Source organism: Rhea americana, unplaced genomic scaffold, assembly GCF_003343005.1.
Source record: "Rhea americana isolate MKP2758 unplaced genomic scaffold, rheAme1 scaffold_218, whole genome shotgun sequence".
Lineage (NCBI taxonomy): Eukaryota > Metazoa > Chordata > Aves > Rheiformes > Rheidae > Rhea > Rhea americana.
Window position 1 is genome coordinate 1,461,011 of NW_028186321.1, and position 21,827 is coordinate 1,482,837.

Sequence of the window (21,827 nt, forward strand, 5' to 3'; positions counted from 1 at the left end):
ATCTTCCCGGGCTGCTCCTGGCGAATCAGGGGCGCCCGCGCTCGCCCCCTCCGGCGGGGAGGGAGCCGCCGTCGCGGAGCGCAGCGCGCGGGCCGCGCTCAGCCCCCGCGCCCGGGGCCCCGCCGCCAGGCATGCCGGGAGCGGTAGTTCCTTCCCGGCCCGCGCTCCCCCGCTGCCGGGCACAGCGGCGCGGGGCGCCGCCGGAGGACTACGGCTCCCAGAAGGCCGGGGAGCCCAGCGCGGCCCCCCGCCGCTCTGCCCGCGCCTACAGTCCCCAGCGCGCCCCGCGGCGCGGCAGAGGGCAGCGGGAAGGAGAATCCGGCCGGAGAGGGAGCGGGCCGCGGCTGCGCAGAGCGCGGCTTCCTGAGTGTCTGGTGGCGGCGGCCATTTTGTGGTGCTTCTTCCCTCTCCCGTTCGGGCTGCGGTGTCGGGACCTGGAGAGGGGGCGAGACGGAGCGAGGGGAGCCGGGGCCCTCACCCTCACCTTCCSTTCTCCTCGCTGCGCGGCGGAGCCCCCTCCCGCGCCGCGCCGCGCCGCGCCCGGCTGTAGCTGAGAGCGGCGCTCACGCACCATTATGGAAGACGACGGGCAGCCCAGGACCCTGTGAGTGGGGAGGGGGCCGCGGAGAGCTGCAGGGGCTGAGGTCGCCGCGGGCGGGACGGGGGTTCGCCTGGAGCGGGGCCTGCGGGGCGAGGGGCTGCGGGGGCCGTGGAGGAGGGCCGGGCCGGCGGGAGCGAGCCGAGCCGAGGGGGATGCACTCCGGAGGCGTGCGCGGCCGGGCCGCGGCGGGGACGGGGACGGGGAGGGGGCCGGCCGGCGAGTGGAGCGGGCTGCATGGCGCTGTGAGGGGCAGGGAGCGGCGTCTCCGGAGAGGGGCGCGGGGAGGCGCGGCGGGACGCGGGGCAGCGCGGGAGGCCGCCGGCGGGAGGGAGAGTGCGGAGGATACTTGCGGAGAGAGTGCGAGAGGGAGGTGGGGAGCGGGGCCCGGGGCCCGGTGCTGGAAGTGCCGGCTGCGGAGCGGAGGGTCGTGTTGCCTGGGGTGAAGAGGAGACCGAGCGACATGAAGAAGGCATGGGGGAGCGTAAGTGGGAGCAGGAGAAACAGAGTTCAGGCTCGAATCGTGCGGATTTCGGGGGGGAGGGGGGGGGAAGGGAATTCCGGAGGTGTGGTGGTGGTGGAGCGGCTCAGGATTTGCAATTAGTGCCTGGAAGGTTTAGGCGAGAGTAGCTCTGAGGATGAGAGGGGAGTATTGGGAGCCCTGGGGCTTTGCCTGCGGGCGCGATCCTCGCCTCGGGGTTGTGCGTGTGGCAGAGGAGTGCCCGCTGCGACGCCAGGACAAATGGATCACCCCTCCTCGGATCCYAGTTTACAGTAGTCCTGACATTAACGAAGTTCTTTGTCTCCTCTCTGTTTGTGATGGGTGGGAAAAAGAACATTGTAAAAGGAGACTTTTCCTCTGTAACATGCAGAATAGGAATGATTGATTCCCCCCCCCCCCCCAGTATTTTACAGTGTGTTTAAACAACATTCTGTCAGGCCTTAACAGAACAAATAACTGTACCTTGGCCATGTCTGTATACAGGGTTTAATATTCAAAATAGGGAGCTGCTGTCTATTTTCTGTTTAAAAATAAAATTTCAAGTGTTTTTTTGTTACTATTGAGTTCTTTTCAACTCTGCAGGTATGATTTTTTTTTTAATGGTATTGATTTATATTGGGAAGGAGCTAGTATGTATGCTTAGGCATTTGAGAGTGTATAATGCTGTTCTTAATTATTTTAATTAGTTCATAGATTTTCAGTTTCCAGCTGCCAAGGGTATTACATGCTGCATGAACAGCACAATGTTTAGGCTGTCCATATAAGTAAGGCAGTCTCAACAGAACAGTGTTCAGGCTGCCCATATGAGAAACGCAGCTCAAGGCAGCCCAAATGAAATCTTTGTCCATTTAGTTTTTGGGACAGTAGCTTTCTGAACGATTTTTCAAAGATAATTTGGGTTGAAGGCCACTTTTGAGAAACAATGGAAATAGAGCAAAATATCTCTGAATGACTTTGTCATTGCCACTACCAAAATGATGACTTGGCATTTAAGGCTTTTCAAGGCAATTTGTGTTTTTTCTCTTTCTTATGTCTGCAACAGTTCTATTAATTTGTTTATAGGGTAGTGTAGGTACCTACTTAGTCTTTGCTTCCTCAGATGCATAATTTGAATAAACATATCTTAAATGATTTTTTTTTGTTTTTTTTTTTTTTTGTTTTGTATGTTCGCTGCCCAAATGGTCTGAGTTTACTTGGCCCTGAAAGTGGAAAGTAGTCTTTGGAGTGTTGCTTTAGAATGAGAGGAGGGAAAAGGGCAAAGGTACACTGTGTTTAACTCAGTTTTATTTTCATGGTTCATCTCTTTTCCTGATTTGTCCAGAGTCTATATCTAGAGCGAGTTTAAAAGTGTTTTTGTTACTGTCAACAAATTTTGGTACTGTGCTGGGAGTGGGTTCTTATTAACCTTTCCAGCAATGACCTGACTTAGCCCTTAGTTGCTGACCAGAAAAAAATTACATTTGTACTAGGATGTCTGAAATATCATCTCTACAGCTGCCCAAGATGTTTTACTGCTCACATGTGACTCCTTATTTAATTTGTCAAACTAATAAACATCACGTACATTCATTTCCTATTAGTTTTGTAGTAACTACAATCGTGTAGGTTGCTTTCCTATAATTCTTCAAGGGATTTCTTACAGAAGACAAAAATTCTGCTTTAGGATTTCTTACCTTTTCCTCCTGTCCCTACTTTTATCTGAAATATCTTTACATTTAGTGTTGAAATTTTTTTAAAACATTACTGTCCTGGGTAATAACATCTCATGTATGACAGTTGTGTTCTTTCATGTAAGTGAAAGACTCGCTGACCTCCAAGAGCAACTAATAATATTGTAAGTTGAACTCTTTATTTTTGTTTGTTTGTTTTTACAGGAGAAAGTGTTATGAAGAACAAATTGTTTCTGTAGCTATTTGACCATGTGCATAAGCACTTGGCTGATAAGTGGTATTTTATGGGTGTCTTTGGTATTTCGTTTATTCCTTCAGGAAAGAAAAGCCGTTAACCTGTATGTTAGGAAAGTGGTGGGTTTTTTTTTTCTTTTGAACATTTACAAGAAAACATCTTAATTGTAAAAAGAAAAATCTGCCTAACTAGTGGTCATCTTAATATCTATGCCCATCTTAACTATCTCAAAAATAACCATTGCTACCGTTTGCAGTACTTACGGGATTGTTGCATTGTTTTCAGTCATGATAGGTCAGTCATAAAAGTCTAGGAATTCAAAATATCTTCAATCTTAATATAGAAAATAGAGACCATTTACCTTTTTATGTCTTTTATTTTATAACTGGTAGGCCTTTATAGAAATCTGAAGAATAACATTCAGTATTTTCTGCCAAAATTTTTTCCTTAATGTTTTAACAATTTGAAGATAATTTCAGAAAGATGAACCTTTGTGTAGTATTTCTCATGTTGGCATCTAGATTTTGATCAGCACCCCTCAAATCAAATGTGTTATGGAAAATTATCAAACGGTAATTTTTTATCTGGCACTAATAAGAGCTCTAGACTATGGATTTTTTTTATAGGACATCTGAAAGCTCTGCTGTATTTTGTGCATGCTGTCAAATCTCTTTCCATCGCAAGCAGTCTCAAAGTCTTTTTTCTACTTTAAACTAGTAACTTTAAGCTAGCAGGAACTTAGTGTATTGCCAGTGCTCTCAGCTATCATGGACAACCAGAAGAAAAGTTTCAAAATTTTGTGTTCTTCACATTAATGGTGTTTGAAAAACCTTTCATTAACAATCACTAGGGTATCTGTAAGTTATTACACCATTAGCCTTGCCTTGTTACATAGTAGGAATTGTGGGATGTGGAGAGGGTGCTGAAGTAAGACTCTTCCAACTTTGAGCCTGAAACTGGATTCACTTGTCTGTTACGTTTCCTTACAGTTGAGTTCTTTCATAGAGAAATAGTGTCTGCTAGTGGAGTCTACAGAGTGGGATTTTCTTAGTATCATTATATTTCCTGTAGCTCACTAGCACTGGTCAGAGAGGTGCTACTGGAATTTCTAGGATATTTTTGCCTCATTGCTTACCTTATTTCTTACTGCACTTTCTACATTTAAATATATCTACTATTTCTTGCATGTTGTCTGCATGAGTGTAAAAATATATTTACTATCTTTCCTCCAAATAGTGTATAGGAGATATTTTGTGGACAAAATATAATGGCTATAAATGTCCCTTTCTTCCTCACCTGTCTAGGATACAGTGAAAACCTGTTTACCTTCACAAAGGGGATTTTTCTGTTCAAGCCTGAAAATTTAATTCTAAAACCAACTGCTTGCTGATACATGCTTCTTTTCTTCCTTAGAAATTTTACAAGATCTCTGAATTTCAAGTACAGTTTCTTATTCTTTGTGTTGTCAGCAGCATTCAAAAGTATATTATATTGAAATTTATTTCAAAATATAAATATATCTGGTTTGGAGATTTTGTATGTGCTTATTAATTGGTATTTAAGTGCTTCAAACTTGCAGAAGGGAACAAACACTATTGCCTGTATGCAAAAAGCCACAACTTTTGCTGCCCTGTCACATTAACCAAGACAACAGCCTATAAAAGTATAGTAAGTGCTTCTTCTCTGTTGGGTTTTATGATTTTGAAAAAGTTTGAATAGTGTATCCTCTAGGATGTAACAAAACAAAAACTTTGAAGTATAATACGATAGCATTTTTTTAATGTCATATGTTTCCATAGGTGGTGGTCTGCTTATTTTGGTTTCAAAAAGTAGAATAGAAAATACTGTATCTGTGCATATACTGAGCTAAAAAAGGGGAAACTGGGTACACCAATAGTCTGGTTATGTGTGCTGGGTTATTAGCATCAGCTGAGAAAAGTTTTGTGTTTCCAGAAAGGTAAGGTTTTTGTTTCTAATGTGCTGAATACATTTCTTTCCTTAGTTGTATAGTATTCAAACATTGTACACTAAAACTGTTTGCTTGTATGTTTTTTTTTAAGTCATCTTTAACTGTACTGAAGGAGATTAATGTTACTGCAACCTACTGACTTAAAAAGCCATAAAATTAACCAGTAAGCCTTAATCTTTAGTATATCATTTCAAATTTGTAGAGGTTTGTATATCTGTATTTTACATACATTTCAAGAGGTCTGGGTGTCTGTTGCTGAACTTGTTACAGGAACATTTAATTGTGAATTAATCTCACAATGTGTATTATTCAGGCTTTAGAGTTTTAGCAATTTGGGAAAGGTGTTAAAGCCATTTGTTTATGGTGGTATTAAACACCAAGGCAGTATTTATCATATGCTTTTAGAGAATTAATGGACCATTAGGAGCTGACATGCCCTTTAAGTCTAGTGATCTAGTGATCGGTTGGTCCAAAATTACCCTGCTAATTTTTTATGAAGAGACAGTCTGTTTTGTAGTTAGTTTATGGTGTAACTTTGTCACTATTTTGAAGATGTCGCTGTGGTATTGGAAAACCAGCTATTATCTCTTCTAGCAATTAGAATAATTTACTCCATCTTAATAGAAAAGATTTGTGAAACATGATTTTCCTGGCTTTGTCAGACCGAATGGAATTCTCACTGTTTTTTAGAATGTTTTGCGATTCTAAAATACATACTAATATTGTGCAGAAGATGCTGAGATTTTTGTTTTCTATATTATTAATTTTATTTTTACCTTACATGACTTTGCACTAGAAATAGAGTTGATAGGACTTTACCTTATCTGCTTTTTTTGTCTGTGCTATAGTACAGTTGATCATAATAGTATGCTGTTCAGGCATGATGCTAACTAATACTGTTCTACAGCTTACAAAGGGAACAAATACTAGTAAAAAGTTCATAGCAATACTTAAAATTTTTGTAGGAWTACTTACAATCAATTTCCATCTAATTTTAGTAATATCTGCAAAGGTTAATATTTTCACTTACAACCATTAATGGTATGCAATTTTAACTTTAGTGAATGGTTAACAAAAAGTTAAGATTTCAGAAATAAAGATGTAGGTAAATGTTTAACTTAAATTTTCAGTATAGCAAATTAAGTCAATGAAACAATTTGTCCTATAGTAAGTCTTATTTACTAATTTTGGCAAGTTTTAACCTAGTGAAAAGCTTTGTAACTTAATACAAGCTACAAATGTAGCTTCTAAAATGAGTTTTATTAATTCATGCATGTTTAGTAAGAAAAGTATATGAAGGCTTTCTGTGGATGTTTCTGTATTCAGGTGATAATATTTAAGAAATTCACTCTAGATCTCATGTGATGTTTAAGTCCTGAGTGAGAAATTGCAGAACTGTGTGGTAGTTCTTCGAAGAATAACATCATAAACAGAAACTTGTTGATTTCATTGTGTGGTGCCCAAATGAAAACAAGTAGTGTCAATTTTAATTCCGTTGAAGCTAATACAAGGCCAGTTGTCAAACATAAATTACTTCTTAAAATTTAACTCGGATGAACAATAAGCAAAAAAGTGTGCACTCTGAATTGCAGTAGTGAGAAGCATTTGGCTTATGCGTTATTTAAGAAATACTGTTTTGTTTTTATGTTCACTGAAGTATTTTAACAACTTAGACTGTCTTTTGTTTGCTGTGTTATGAAGTAATTTAATAATAAATGAATAACAAAATAGAAAATAGTAAGATGAATAAAATATATTGTTTTAACAGCTAAATCACAGAAATTCTGCTCTTGTTTTTGCTTGCATTTGAATACTTCATATTTCAACAGGCTTGTGTTTAAAAATAATGTATTTTCCTGTGTTATAGATTTTGAGTTCTATTGCTATGAAAAGCATTTAAGTTAACTGAACACTTTGTTTACAGTTTTAAATGATTCCTAACTAGTTGTTACTGAGAATTCAGTTTTGCATGTGTAGCTTTTTCCTCAGCAGTCTCCACGATGTGATCTTAACATTTGTGTGTTAAAATCCAGCAGAATATCTAGAAGTAGTTCTAAAACTGTATTTTGAGATTTTTGGATATCTGGGTAATTGCAGGACTTTTTAATCTGAACTTGATAGTTATTTCAAAATCTGGAATTATTTGTAAGGTTTTATAAATAAAAAAAGGTAGGAAATCTTAGTGACATTCAAATTACTTCTGCCAAAATTTGAGAGTTTTCATCAAGGTAGTAGTTGTTGAAATAGATGTTGTGCAGAGCATTTTTATGGCATAATATTGCGTAAATTGCCTTGCCTATTGGTGAGTGGGCTAGTTTTCTAAATGTTCAGGAGAACAAATCGAGTTCACTGCTTGCAAGGCAGCATAACTTGTCTGTTAGTTACTCCTAAAATAATAAAGAGAGTAGCTATGAGTTCACATGCAAATTCAAAAGTCAAATCAATTAGATGCTCAGTGGAAAGTGAAACTTAAGCATCTCTGCCCAATTGATCGCCTGTTCTATCCAACGTTCCTGAGCAATATTCTTTCTCCATTTGACATTTCTCTGCCAAAAAAGCATTGATACTAAATACTGGTGTCCAGTATTAAGTTTATTTCAAGTTTCATAGTCTCAATTGCATAAGCTAGGAACTGTATGAATGTTGCATTAAAACTGTATCATGAAATCATTTGAAATCATGTGTAAATACTGTCTTTTAGTTTAAAATATCTGGGATATTTTAAGGGAAGTTTTTCGTAGTCATTTGAGGTTCTAAAATTATAATTAAGTTTGAGAAGATGAAAATTGTTGGTTTAAAATTTTGTTTTTTATTTCCTTGTGTAGCTATGTAGGAAACCTCTCCAGAGATGTGACTGAAGTACTTATACTTCAGTTATTCAGCCAGATTGGACCGTGCAAAAGCTGTAAAATGATAACAGAGGTAAGGTCTTCTACATCCAGGGGGGTAACAAATATATTATAACTTAGTATAAAAATGAGAAAATATATGGAACTTGGAGTTTTTTTGATATTACAGATAAGGTAGCTCTTTTTTTTTTTTGCTTGCTTTGTTTTTTAAGATATCTTTTTGCAGAAGGGACTTCTTGAGACATTGAGTTCAGTCCTGTACTTTTTCCAGTGGCCCTGCCGTATCTGCGTGTCTGTGCTAATAGACACTAGCTAATGATGAGGTTCCACTTTAATTTAAAGGATTTTTGCCCCCTCTTTTCATCAGATCCACATTGTTACAATGATTAGAAACCTTATTATTTCTATTCTAAATCCAGTGCAATTCATGGCTATTTTGTACTTTTTTACTTATTTGAACATGAGTTTCAGTAATTCCCCCCCCCTTTTTTTTTTACTATATGTGGTTGAACAGTCAAAAGTCTTTCAAAACAAGTTTCGCTTTTCCTGACCCTCCTCTATGCCAATGTGAATAGCCCTTTTCATGCACCTTTCTGTTCTTAAATTATTTTTTTTTCTTGGAACAAAGTGACAAAATGTCCATAATATTCCAGATAGTCTTTTGTACAATCTACTGGTAAGTATTGATGCTTTCTTGTCTCCATTGTAAGTGCTCTGATACATTTAGGATTGTTAGCCATTTCTGTGATCTTGTTGACATCTAGTCAGGATGTCACTCCCTAATATATCTCCTTCTGTCTGCATTTATAACTGATAAATTCCTAGCAGGTAGGGACTAATCAGAACTTTTCATCTTTGGTTCTTTAACTGTTTTTCTTATGATCGCCTTACTCTTCTCTGAACTTCTTGCAACTCTTCTTACTAACTTGCTATTTACGGATTTTCTGAGTGCAGTCACATTATTTTTACCAAAATTGTTAATGAACGTATTAAATAAGTTTGGTCTCAAGATTCATCTTTGAGGAATACTACTAGTAACTTCTGTGGCCTGCTTTTCCTCTCAATACAGTGCATTGCTTTTTTGTCTTTAGACAGTTCATTAACTGCCTAACATTTGTTCAATCAGTCTCATTGTTGCTCTGCCACATCTTTTTCTGGAAAGTTACTGGAGAAAGATATCTAAACAGAATATGTAATAGTGCACAGTTAGTCTTTACTTTGAGGAAAGAGTTCTGATTGTCATATACTCTTCAGAAATAAGTTACTGCCAATTCAGCAGATCATGAGGAGTGTTAGCATCAATTTGATTTCTTGAAAAACAAATGAGAAATTTGAACACTACTTTTTCCTTGATCTAGGCTTTCTGGTTTTAAGATTTTAAATAACCATGGAAATAAGATGTAAAACATCCTTATTAACTGAGTGTATAAGAAAAAGCTACTTGGGGCTAAATTCAGTCATGTGTGGAAGTGAATATGCTTAGCTGACCTTAAAACCTGTCACCAAGCAATCTTACCAAGAGTGAAGTTTTTAGATATTCTAGTACCCATTTACTCACTAGGGAATCTCTGTGCCTTGGCTGCTCCAGAGTCATCTGACATGCTTCACAAAGGAAGGATAGGGGGAGAAAATAAATGAGAGGAAAATTAATATTTCAAGCTAGAAAGGGCAGTGGCTTTTACCTGTAAAATATCTAAGAGGAATGTTCTGTTACATCCATTAAAGCACATGTGCATTTCAGATCTATTGTAAATTTTGTATTAATACTACTTAAAACATTTTTTAAAATATGGAACAATTTGTTGTAGTTACTCTACAGTCCAAAGTGAGTATTGAGAGAAAATAAAAGGGAGGACAGTATCTTGTCTCAGTTAAAGTAGCAAACATGTTAAAATGRTACTGTCTAGTGAAAACTATAAAATACAGGTTTTAGTTATGCCTTTATGTGCATATTTTGCAGGGTTTAAATATTGTATGTGATTTGTTAGTGGTTCAATTGTTATTAAAAACAGTTTCTCAAATTAAAAGACATTTCAAATTAACTTTAAATCATACTTACACCTTGAAATTGAGTGCCCTGTTAACTTTGTTGTTAGATTGTAGAGTGGAATTGGCTTGCAGCTGTAATGGTATGAAAGTCACAGCTATAACTGTCAAAGTATCATATTGTCCGCCCATCATTGTATTGTGATCAGCTTTTCATCGACATTAGTTTATGTTTAAGTACTTCCTATCCATATGTTATTACCTTCATCAGTCATGTTTATACCTGTATTTTTCCTTTTGTTTCTTCTCTTCAGTCAGTTATATCAACTGTTAAATGTCCTCTCTCTCCCTGCCCCTTTCCTTTTTTTTTCTTCTTTTAACTTTCATATTTTTAGGGAGTCTGTTTTAGCGCTAAGACCTTGTCTAGACAAGGAAAGAACCTCTTTTGTAGATGCCTCCATCTGTAGGTATTCAGGACACCTGGGAACACTGGTCAACAGTAGAGATTTCAAGTGTTTATTTGGGGGATATATAATACTCAGAGGGACAATGTGGCTAGCATTCCCAGGTATCTTGAACACCTACAGATGGAGGCATCTACAACAGAGGCTCTTTCCTTGTCTAGACAAGATCTTAGCGCTAAAACAGACCCCCTAAAATCCATTCTGCTTTTACTTCCAGATTTTAATTGAAGTACAAACTGCACTAAATCTGTTAAGACTTCAGATGAGTTTCCCAAATCTTGATTTCACTGAAGCAGTGAGGTAGTATAGGAGGAGAGGTGAATAAGCATTTGGGGGCATCTGAGGTCAATGTGCTTTCAGCGTGCTTAATGGTTGTTGCCGCTTAAATTGTATTTTTGTAATCTTGGGTATGTTTTTCTCTGTCATCTATTCATTTTGCATGTTGGGAATATTTAGTAGTGAGAGTGTTTTGGAGGACTATTTAGGATGACTTTGTCATTTTAGACATGTGCAGGACCATATGACTGGTTCATCTGTTAGACCTTTATGGCCTCCCTTGTCCAGGTTCAGCTCCCTTGTTCAACTGAACTACATTTGAAGACATGCAGTCCAGTTTTACAGAACAGAATTGGGATTTGTGTTCTGATACTTCACACTGGCACATATGGATATCAAAAATTAAATAATGAAACTGATAAAGACCTAGTATTGACTTTAGTGCTAAGCTCTTCTTGCCCCTGGGGGAAGTTGATAGCAAGAATGCTGGTAGCAAAGTAGTTGTTTATAAATTAGACCCTTGTACGTATACGTTTTGTATACGTACAAGAAATAATTTGATTTAATATTATTGTTACTGTCTTCTAGTCCATAAATTGTATATGCAGCATTTTTTAATGTAGATATTTTGATGTAATGCTCCATTTTTTTTACTCATGACATTTTTGAGACAGCTTAAATCCAGTGTTAGAATTTTGTGTTTGAATCATCACTTCCAGTTGATCAACTTTTCATAAAACTTTTGATTTCTTTGTACTTCAGTACATTTAATACTTCAATAACCTTTGTTTGTCAGATAGTATTTTTAAAAGTGATTTGAAAGGTCAGTCTACAAAAACAGATCATACCTGAGATTCAACAGTGTACTAGTCAATTGAATCAGTCTTGAGCTATTTTGAGTCCTTTCAAAGGTGTATTCCTAGTTATTAGTTAGGTGTAATATTTTTCACGTGAGACTGAGAATATGCAAGCTCCGGGTGGCTGTCTACTAGTGATTTTTCAGGCAAGTAAAAGGAAAGACTTCTGAAGTAAGGAATTGATAGAGTCCTGAAGTAAGGAAAAGATAGAATTTGGAGATTTTTTAGGAGACGAACCTTTCAGACTTAGTGTACATGTTAGAAGCAGAAAAATTTTTGTTCTCTATTTTCTCGCCCTTTTTCCTTTCTTCCTCCTACCGTCCAGTTTGCAGATCACCTTTCTGGTAGTTGAATTGTTTTGAATTTAGTAGACTTTTTATTAAAATACCAAGCCCTCATATAAAGTGAATTATACTTCAGAAATTGCTAGATCTTTCAAGAAGTCCACCTTAGTAATTCTTAAATTTAAGTGTAATTTCAAAGGCTATTTCATAAATCTAATGCAAATCATTCTTAAAGTTTCTAGCTATAAGTAATATATTTTCCTGGATTTTCTTCTCAGCAACCCGATAGCAGAAGGGTCAACTCTTCTGTTGGATTTTCTGTTTTGCAGCATACAAGCAATGACCCTTATTGCTTTGTGGAATTTTATGAACACAGAGATGCAGCTGCTGCATTAGCTGCTATGAATGGGAGAAAAATTTTGGGAAAGGTAAGTTGTATACATCATAATCTTAGGTTAAAGGAAAATAGGTTTGTGTAAAAATTACTAAAACTATGGCATTAATTTTGATGAAAATATTTGCCAAAGTTAAATACTCTTAGAATAAGACACTATTGACAAAAAATATATTTAGGAAACACAATGGCCTTATAGTTTGACGTTCCAAGTATTGCAGTCTTTCATGTTGAAAGCTGATTTGTAAATATTAACAGTTGTAACCAACCTCTGAATGAACTTATAAGAATTTTTTGAATTTATACTAAATCTTACACTTATTTTCAGGAGGTCAAAGTAAACTGGGCGACAACACCAAGTAGCCAGAAAAAAGATACATCCAGTAAGTAATGTGACAGTATCACTTGTGTGTGACTATTTCAAAATATGTGGTAATAACTTGTTACAAATGCATTTAAACATAACTATTTTTTCCTTCTCATCTTGTATTTAATAGCATTTTGCAAACTAATTCTCCTGTTTTTGCTTTACAACTGGGGAAGCTGCAGTGGACAGACTAAATTGCTGCTACACATCAAATGGAATCCTGGGTGTTCCTGGTTCCCAGTGCTGTACGCAGAGCATCATTGTCTCAGAAGTTAAACTTCTAGATAGCAGTTAAATATTTGATTAGTAAATTATTTATTTTCAGATCACTTCCATGTGTTCGTTGGGGATTTAAGTCCAGAAATAACAACAGAAGACATCAAGTCAGCATTTGCTCCTTTTGGTAAAATATCGTAAGTATCATAATTAATATTACTAATATCAGTATTAGAGAATGTAGTAATAGAAATTTGTTTCTGAATGAAATTGTTTCGTATCTTTTAGATCATTCTCTGTGATTTTCCTTATGTTGGGTGGGCAGTAAAGAGGGATTTTTTTTGTTTTGTCTCGTGTATCTATCACATGTTTGTAAATACAGTAATTTAATTCTGTGTTCCAGTTTTGTTGAAAGCGATATGCTTTTAACCTAATTTATATGCTAATATCCTTCCAATTTTTATTAAAATGTAATTACTCTTTATATGTGACTTGTGTTCAGAATGTGTACAGAATAGTGACTTGACTTATAAGTGGTATATGTTGCATCTTCAACATTTTGTATGCATTTATACTGCATTTTATAGGCAGTATAGGTAATAGGTAATTACAAGAGTATAATSTTATGAAGCAGCTAGTTGTATAACTTAATTCATGAATGCTTTGAAAGAAAATAATATTTATTGTTGAGAATGAAATAAACTTTTCTAGAAGGAAATGGGATGAATTAAGATTATAATATCTAAATGAAAGAATGTTGGATTTACAATATGTGCTCACTTCAGCCTGTTAAGAGCGAGTTTCTTTAAACTTCTCATAATTCAGGTGATAAAAAAATCATCTGCTGTTTTAATTGAACATATTTAACATTACAACTTACTTGTAAGTGCTGAAGTATGTATGACTTAAGAGTGCAGCTACAAAAAAAATTATTGATCTTCTATCAGTTTAGCTTTATAAAAATCTTTTAAAGTTGCACATGAGCATTTTTATACTGCTTTACAGGAATATATTTCTAAGAACAAAAATTCTTACTTTTGTCTTGTTCTGTACGCATATTTTTAAATGAACTATGAATCTTATTTCTTACCTCTGCTATTTTGTTTATTTTACTTTTTGTCTCTTAATGTGGTAAGTAGTACTGTTTAAAGATGAATATAAAGAGAATTATTCAGGTTTCTGTTTTTCAATCTATATTTATACCTGAGACCTGCAGTTTTTCTAAAGTCCAAGTCACAATTAAAAGTAATAGCATTCTGGTTATTTTGCAGAATTGCTCATAAGAATGGACAGGATCTTGAAGGCTAACTGCAAGGAACTGTGCACACTGGAACTCAGTTGTAGATTTTTTCTCATTTCTATTTATTCTTATTATACATTATTTATATATACATATTTTAGTATTTACATTTTAACATTCTATATTCAGTGCAGTTCTATATTTCCAATCATTTTAACTTACTCACTAAAATTTCTGTGTAAATTTGTTGTTTTCGTACTGGTGTGCTTAGCATTGTTGTTAGTTTTATTCTCCTTTCTTAAATTTCTGAAAATGTCAATTTTTCAAAATTTACAGCTGCCCAAACTCCAAAATGATGGTAGAGAATTGACCAAGAAAAATAAAGAAATCTGTTAACAGGCCATGTATGCCTTTTAATTCCTATTTTTTTTCTCTTTTTYGATTTTTTTAATATTTCATATATTTTGTATCACTAGGCAGAAGACATTTAACTATTTAGAAAATGCATGGTGAAGTAGATAGAATTGTTGCAGTAATTTATAGAACAGTAAACTTTAGAGGACCCTAGCCAGTAGAATATTAGAAAAGGAAACTTTGTTTCTTTTGTACTTGGAAATTGATCTTTCTAGTTTTAGCTAGTAYAGGTTATGTGGTTAGGTTGCATGTTTATTACATGTTACTTTTTGTCCTACTGCTTTTTTCTAACAGGTAAAGAAGCAATAGGGAGAGTTCAGGAATGACTGTAGTTTTAGGGCTAACTGAATTTATAAGAAAAAATTATGCTCACAATACAGTGTGTGTGGTTCCTTTTAGTTTTTATTTTGCATGTTATTAATATTACCCTCATATAGCTGTGTTTCTTTTCACAGGGATGCACGGGTAGTTAAAGATATGGCAACTGGAAAGTCAAAAGGCTATGGTTTTGTATCTTTTTATAACAAACTGGTGAGTAATTACAAACTAACRTAGATTTAAAGTTAAATTAAGTTCATATGGATAAGTATTTATGCAAACTCTGATTAAAGAAATGTCAATCTAAAGTCGTTTTGGCAAGAATTTTTAGTAGTACTCTTTCTGTCATGTTTCAGTAGTTGCAGATTTTCCACTTCTATTTTTTGCTTCTTTTTATATGTTCAGTATCTATCAGGCTGCAGAATTAATGTGTGGATTCTAAATGTAATACTAAAAAGTACTTCTAAAACTTTTTTCCTGATTAGTGTTCATTCAGCCAGTAACTTGCTGGTTATAGCACACCTGTCGTGCTAGTTTAAGGCCTCTTTTTAATTTATGATCATCGTACTAGAATTGGGGAAGTGAGGTATGTTCTCAGACTTCAGGTATTCCTGTCTGAGGTCTTAATGCAAACCACAGTTACGAGAAAATAAAAAAAATGAATTGGAGCAGTTAAGGCATGGGCTCAATTCCCTTTGCCATCAGTATGATCCTCAAGACTGGTAGCAAGCTTCATTAGATCTTGTTTGTTTTCCTAGTCTGTCTGTCATTTATATATTTGGGAAGAAAGGATGCATGAATAAGTGGGTTCTTGTGGGTATTCCTTTTTATTTTTCTTGTATTTATGCATTGTCTTAAAAATAAGCACTCTGTAGATTTGGAACTTAAGAGAATCAAGGTCCTGAATGATTTGACTTTGAGATGAGTCTGTTGTTATAACTGGAAGCCTTCAGCATGCAACAAAAACAACACCAAGACCTTTAAATTCTCTTATGCTCCCTTTGTGCTATAGATTCTTCCCTTGTAACCTCTGTGCCCTTGGAAAATCCTTTTCAATGTGTGTACCGTTTGCTCTGCCTCTCCCCTTTCAAAACAACTGAGCAAAAACCTGCAATTTATGTACAAGTTACTTGGACCATAGCCTTTTTTTTCTTTCCTTCCCCCCTCCCACTCCAATACAGTGACTTTAACACTTACAGAATTCGTAAAGCAGCGTACACTTAGATGTAAACTGCGTGTTTCCGGAGTGGAAGAGATTGGCATGRGGACAAGTAAAGGGAAGTTGCAGGCCTAATCTATTTTTATCTTGTTATAGCTCAGCTTCACAGTTTCCTAATAACTGTCATTCTGCCTTACCAGAATTGAGGATTTTTCTCCTAAAACTTGGTCCGTTATGCTGAGTTCATATTAAGATGTGAAAAAAAACACATTCAGATTTTTTTATATAAATGTCTTTTGAAATATGCCCTTCATGATATAAAATTTAGTTGAGTTACACTTGAGCGATCTGTCAGTGAAGGATTTTAAGAATTCAAAACTTCCTCGATTTTCCTCTGTTACTATCAAATGTACTTTTGCATATTGTATTTTTAATATAGTCAATTGGCAAAATGATTTTGTATAAATAAACTTAATATTTCATTTGAATAATTTCTGGCATCTGGATGACTTCTGTGCTTTTTTGGGCAATTGTTAAATATTCTGATACAAGTACTCATTTTTTAAAGATGGAAGCCAACTGCAGTCATGCTATCTCATATGCTATCATATATATTTATGAAATTCCATGAGTAAAAAATGGTAGGAGGATAGTCCAGCAGATTACTTCTGGAGAACATTTTCTGTAACTGATTGCTTTGATATTTCAGTTTGACTGCTAACTTTGTGGTTCTTCAGAATTTCAGAAACTTTTTAGAACTGTTATTTGTTTTGTAAATGGAATTAACTGACGTTCCGTTTTTTTTTCTTAAAAGTTGCTGTATGTACTTGTTTGCATGTGTTAGCAATCTTAACTTTGATCTCTTTAGGATGCAGAAAATGCCATTGTACACATGGGAGGCCAGTGGTTAGGAGGCCGTCAGATAAGAACTAACTGGGCAACAAGGAAACCACCAGCTCCAAAAAGTACACAAGAAAGTAAGACCCTTCATATAATACTCTGTTTTGTTTGTTCTCTTGCATGGCATTGTTGTGTTAAATGGAGACATAGTGCTGCCAAAATCATGTCACTTAATGAGATACCTAACTTCTAGATTTAAAGATTAGATTCTTTTTCTGATATATTAAGTCAACATAGTGGTGGTCTATTATAAAACATGGCATATATTTGAGTATGTAATTCATACTTTTGTGCAAGGTATCTGAGATTCTGTGGTTACTGTTAGCTTAAAGCTTAAAAACAGCCTTCTTTCTTTGCAGATAATACAAAACAATTGAGATTTGAAGATGTAGTGAATCAGTCAAGTCCAAAAAATTGCACTGTGTACTGTGGAGGAATTGCCTCTGGGCTAACAGGTATGATTTCTTTTATTGCTCTTCTATTACTGAAGTTTTTTGAACACCAAGGTGGCTACTAATTCAGAAACATTTTGTGTGTTGTAGATCAACTTATGAGACAGACTTTTTCACCATTCGGACAGATTATGGAAATAAGAGTGTTCCCAGAAAAAGGTTACTCATTTGTCAGGTATGGATAGAGAAGAAGAAGGTCTGTGATTTTTAATGTAGTAATGTTTCATTGTTCTGTATTTTCATTTGAAAGAACTTCTGCTGTTAAATTAAAAGCTGTCACCATGTGTCCATAGAAAAATTTGGAACTTCTTTTAAAAGTGGCCACCAATCTTTTTACCTGAGAAGATGAAAATCTGTGAAAGCAGATCTTTTTCTCTGGATTTCCTGTATGTATGGAGTCACAGTTTTTAATGATCAAGTAAAAGTGCTATAATACATAACATTCATTTGTTTTTACATTTTTTTTAGATTTTCAACCCATGAAAGTGCAGCACATGCTATTGTTTCAGTTAATGGAACCACAATTGAAGGACATGTTGTTAAATGTTATTGGGGTAAAGAATCTCCTGATATGACTAAAAACTTCCAACAGGTAAGTAGACTTTAAACTGTTTAAACAAAAAAAAATGTGTTTGTATAACAAAAGCAACAGTGTATACCTGTATTGCCTTCCCAATTGTAATAGCTAAATTTTGTAGTAGCTTTCTTATGAAATTCCATGTTCTGTCTCAGTTATGTTCCAGTTGTTCATCAAATTGGGCTAATGATTTTTGCTGCAATATCTGTTACTGTCTTCTGGATATGATTCAAGATAGGGAGAAACTTTGAGGTAATTCTGATTCTTGCTAGTTTACTTACTAGCTGAATATCCAGCTGAATATTTAACTCCCCACCCCTCATGTGCATGTGCGCGCACACACTTTTTCAGTATAAGGGTCTAGTTAAGGTGACAGTGTTCTTGCCTATTTTTCTGATTKCACTGTTGCTAAATAATTCTAGCCAGTGTGCTTGATAAAGATTACATTCCTGTTTTGCTGCTAAAGGCAAAATTGTCTTATTTCTAGAACCTAAATACTACGAATTATTCTCTCCTTAGGTGGACTACAGTCAGTGGGGGCAATGGAGCCAAGTGTATGGAAATCCACAGCAGTATGGGCAATATATGGCTAATGGGTGGCAAGTACCATCATATGGAATGTATGGCCAAGCATGGAATCAACAAGGTTTTGGAGTAGAGTGAGTAATTGTACTTAAATTTTTTTCAAATATTCTAAGAATGGTAAATCTGAGTTTCAGGCTTCAAGGTTTCAAGCCTTCCTAGGGAGATTCCCACATGCTTAAAGGTTGTGTCTAATGATTACCATGCACCAAGTAGTGAGTGATTCATTCTGATCTATATTAAGTAACACATTTTGTGCACATGGGTGTTCTGAGACTCAAGGTAACAGACACTGACGCCTTTTATCGTAGAGTTTCAAATGATGGTCTTGTCAGGTTTCTAAAAATTGTGGAATTTTTTTGCATTTCTTCATCACTGCTGTTGACCTGAAAATAGACAATTCTAGGATCATGGTTATATTTATTAAATTACCTGAGGTACACAATGTCATTGTCAGTCATTGAAAATTTTTAAAATTTTTTATTAATAAAATGTCATATTGTATTTTCTAAATCCAGAAGAACTTGTGTATAATTATTATTACCTATTTGTATGCAAATGTAATTGTAAGTTCATTTGTTCATATTGAAATAGTCTTTTGCACTTGGAATTTGGTAAGTACAGTATATAGATGACTTTATAGAATGAATTTGTTCTAAACATTGGCAGATTGCCAGACCATAAGCCCTTATAGATGATTAAAACTCACATAGTCCAAAGACTACTTTTAAGGAATTGAATGTTTCAGAGTTTGCAAGCTAAAACAAATTCTTCTGGAAGTTATGTTCASTTTGAAGAGGTCTGTCCAAAACTGACAGACTTCACCGTGCTTTCTTAGTTACTTTAAGCAGTGAGGTCTGTGTGTAAGTGCACATGTGTATGCACATGCCTTTAGAGGCTCTTGTCCCATACAGCTAGTATTCAACATTCATGGATATTTTCAAGTCACACCTGCTCTACGACTTAATATAAAAAACTTCTCTCTTTCATGAGCAATTCAGAACGTTTTACTCTGCTATGACTGGTACTGTAGGAATTGGTTTTATTGTTTTTGATTTTTAACCTATCTTGTAAATAACTTGACTGGCTTGCATGATTTTTTTTTTTTTTCTTCCTCCCCCTCTATTTTCTGTTTCTTTTTAAGCCAATCTCCATCTGCTGCCTGGATGGGTGGATTTGGTGCTCAGCCTGCCCAGGGACAAGGTGCTCCCGTAATACCTAACCAAGCTGGATATGGTATGGCAAGCTACCAAACGCAGTGAGCTGGGACTCTGTTTAAAAGTGTGTATTTCATGATAGGCTGCAGTTTCCAGTGACACTCTGAAGACTGGAATGTAGACAATGAAAAAAGAAAATATTTATTTTAAAAATGGAAATGTTTGGAACCTTTAGCACAGCTTTGCTTTGGTGAAGGACACAAATGTCTTCTAGTTCTGCCTTTTTAAGTTTTTGTTCATGATGGATATGAACATGTTTTTCTTTGTGTACAAAAACTAAAATAAAGTCAATAAAGACAATTCTGACTACAAATTTTGATATAGTAGGAGAAATGGCTAATGAATTTGATCTTTAGGTTACCATTCCATTTGTTTTGGTTCTGTCTTCAGTGTTTTTTATCACTGTGCTTTTTAAGAGAAATTACATTGAAAAAGAGCAAGTTGCTTTTATCTGAGCACACATCCTGAAATAAACTGTGGACCAATCATTACAACCTGTTAGACAGTATTGATTTTTCAGGAAACCTCTGGGCATCACTCAGAAAATATAGGCAGGTCTTGGACTAATTTTTTAAAAAATATTTAATTTTTCTACACGTTTAAAGAAAACAAAGTCTGGTACAAAGAATAGTTCAGTCTGAAATGAAAAACAGTACTGTCTGAGTTCATGTAACTTTTACTGTCCACTTTCAGGCACATACTAAAATGTTTCAGAGATCATTTGCTTATTAAGACTAGTAATTTGCATTTAATTTTGAGAAGCAAAAACGTTTTTGGAAGTATGTTGTTTGTATTCAAATCAAACAGTCATACTCATGCTTTTACATAAAGTTTGAAGGCTATACATTGTAAATATTTCATAATTACAGTGTTTCAAAAGCATGCTCAAACATAGAAGTAGCAATGTAATTATTTGAAGTAATACTTAATATACTCTACCGCATTTAAAGCGGTAGATTGACAAGAATGTGCAAGACTGACATTTCCAAAGTTGGCTATTATGTAAAGTTACATAAAGTACTATAACAAAGAGCCTTAATTTTAATTTCATAAATCTTTAATGCATCACCTTTTTGTCATTAGAAATATGAAATTTTGCTTTACATTATTTGGTATGTAAATACCTTGGTTAACAACCTTGTAAACCTATTTCAAGGTTATTATAAGTTGTATAGTATCTTGAGTGTTTTGAAAAATCTTGATGTTTTTTAAGTCTAGAAATATTTTGCCCAAGAATTTTTTAACAAGATTGTTAAAAACATCTTATTTTAGAGAATATTCAATGTGCCATTTGGTAAATGGAGATGCAGTTGAAACAGTACACTGAGTTGTGACTTATTTTTAATTAAAAGTTTTTGTCTTTATGGGTGGTTTGCATGTGATGAACCTGTACAGAGGCTGGGTTGTTTGTGTACTGAGTGTGTAAATGGATAAATCATGAAGATGTTTAAACGGTATACTTGGGTTATTTCTGAATTATTTTATGGATACATTGATATAAACTGCCTCAATAAATTTGAAGTTGAAAATGAATGTAAGTTAGATATAAGTACTGTGTTTTACCTGTGACAGCTAGGGGGTGCAAACGTTTCAGCTGTATACTAAAATACTCTGAGGCAGGCATAATTGAAAAATACAGGATTTGCAGTGGTAGTTCAGTGAAGCAAACTTACATTTTAAAAGAAATGGAATGTTAGATTTTAGAAGTTACAGTTTTGAAAGAGTGTTTGAGAAGCTGCATATTGTATCTTTTCTGTTTCTTATGCAGATGTTACAAGTTAAAACAGGATTATGAAATGGAAACTTGCAGTTTTGTTAAACCCAGCCAAATTGTGCAGATAATGACACTTAAATGCTGAAGCAAMTCACATGAGGTTTTTCTTCTATTTGATGTGTTTAATAATACCTTCATTTCTAGATCCAATTGAAAGTGAGATACTCTGGAAGAGGTATTTTAGTCAGTTGGCTGTACCTAGAGATTCTTGTAACTCTGGGCCTCTAATGCATGCAAAAATGACTGGCGTTAGTGTGGAACTGTAAGTGCTTGTGACGACAGAGTTGGCCCTTTATCTCTGTTTCTTCTTTATGGTACTTAGTGGTTTTTCAACTGAAGTTAAGAATCTTGTCTACAAGACTTTCGTTTTTCTATAAATTTTGTATATATGTGTATATCTATGCGAGGATCGGCTTATACGTTGTAGTTTGAAAAAATTTCACAAGTAGGTCTGCATTTTTATTACAATTATCTGATTTWAAAAAAAAGAAAAAAGTCACGAGATGATAAATGAATTTGCAAGTTCT

General features: G+C 35.7%; 1 protein-coding gene across 3 annotated transcripts; it reads left to right on the forward strand.

Moving 5' to 3' along the window:
• Positions 1-187: 187 nt before the first annotated feature.
• On the forward strand, positions 188-21,399 carry TIAL1 (TIA1 cytotoxic granule associated RNA binding protein like 1). 3 transcript variants are annotated; one of them, XM_085305280.1, is made up of 12 exons: positions 188-604; positions 7,800-7,896; positions 11,969-12,118; positions 12,413-12,467; positions 12,777-12,864; positions 14,777-14,852; positions 16,667-16,775; positions 17,058-17,153; positions 17,241-17,325; positions 17,619-17,742; positions 18,247-18,386; positions 19,454-21,399. In XM_085305280.1, the coding sequence occupies exons 1-12, from the start codon at positions 576-578 to the stop codon at positions 19,569-19,571; spliced, it is 1,167 nt and encodes a 388-aa protein (XP_085161406.1). In that variant the 5' UTR covers positions 188-575; the 3' UTR covers positions 19,572-21,399. The 3 variants fall into 3 exon arrangements, with proteins under 3 accessions (XP_085161406.1, XP_085161407.1, XP_085161408.1); XM_085305281.1 differs by having other exon boundaries at positions 189-604; positions 12,020-12,118; XM_085305282.1 differs by lacking the exon at positions 188-604 and adding an exon at positions 4,585-4,673.
• Positions 21,400-21,827: the final 428 nt, after the last annotated feature.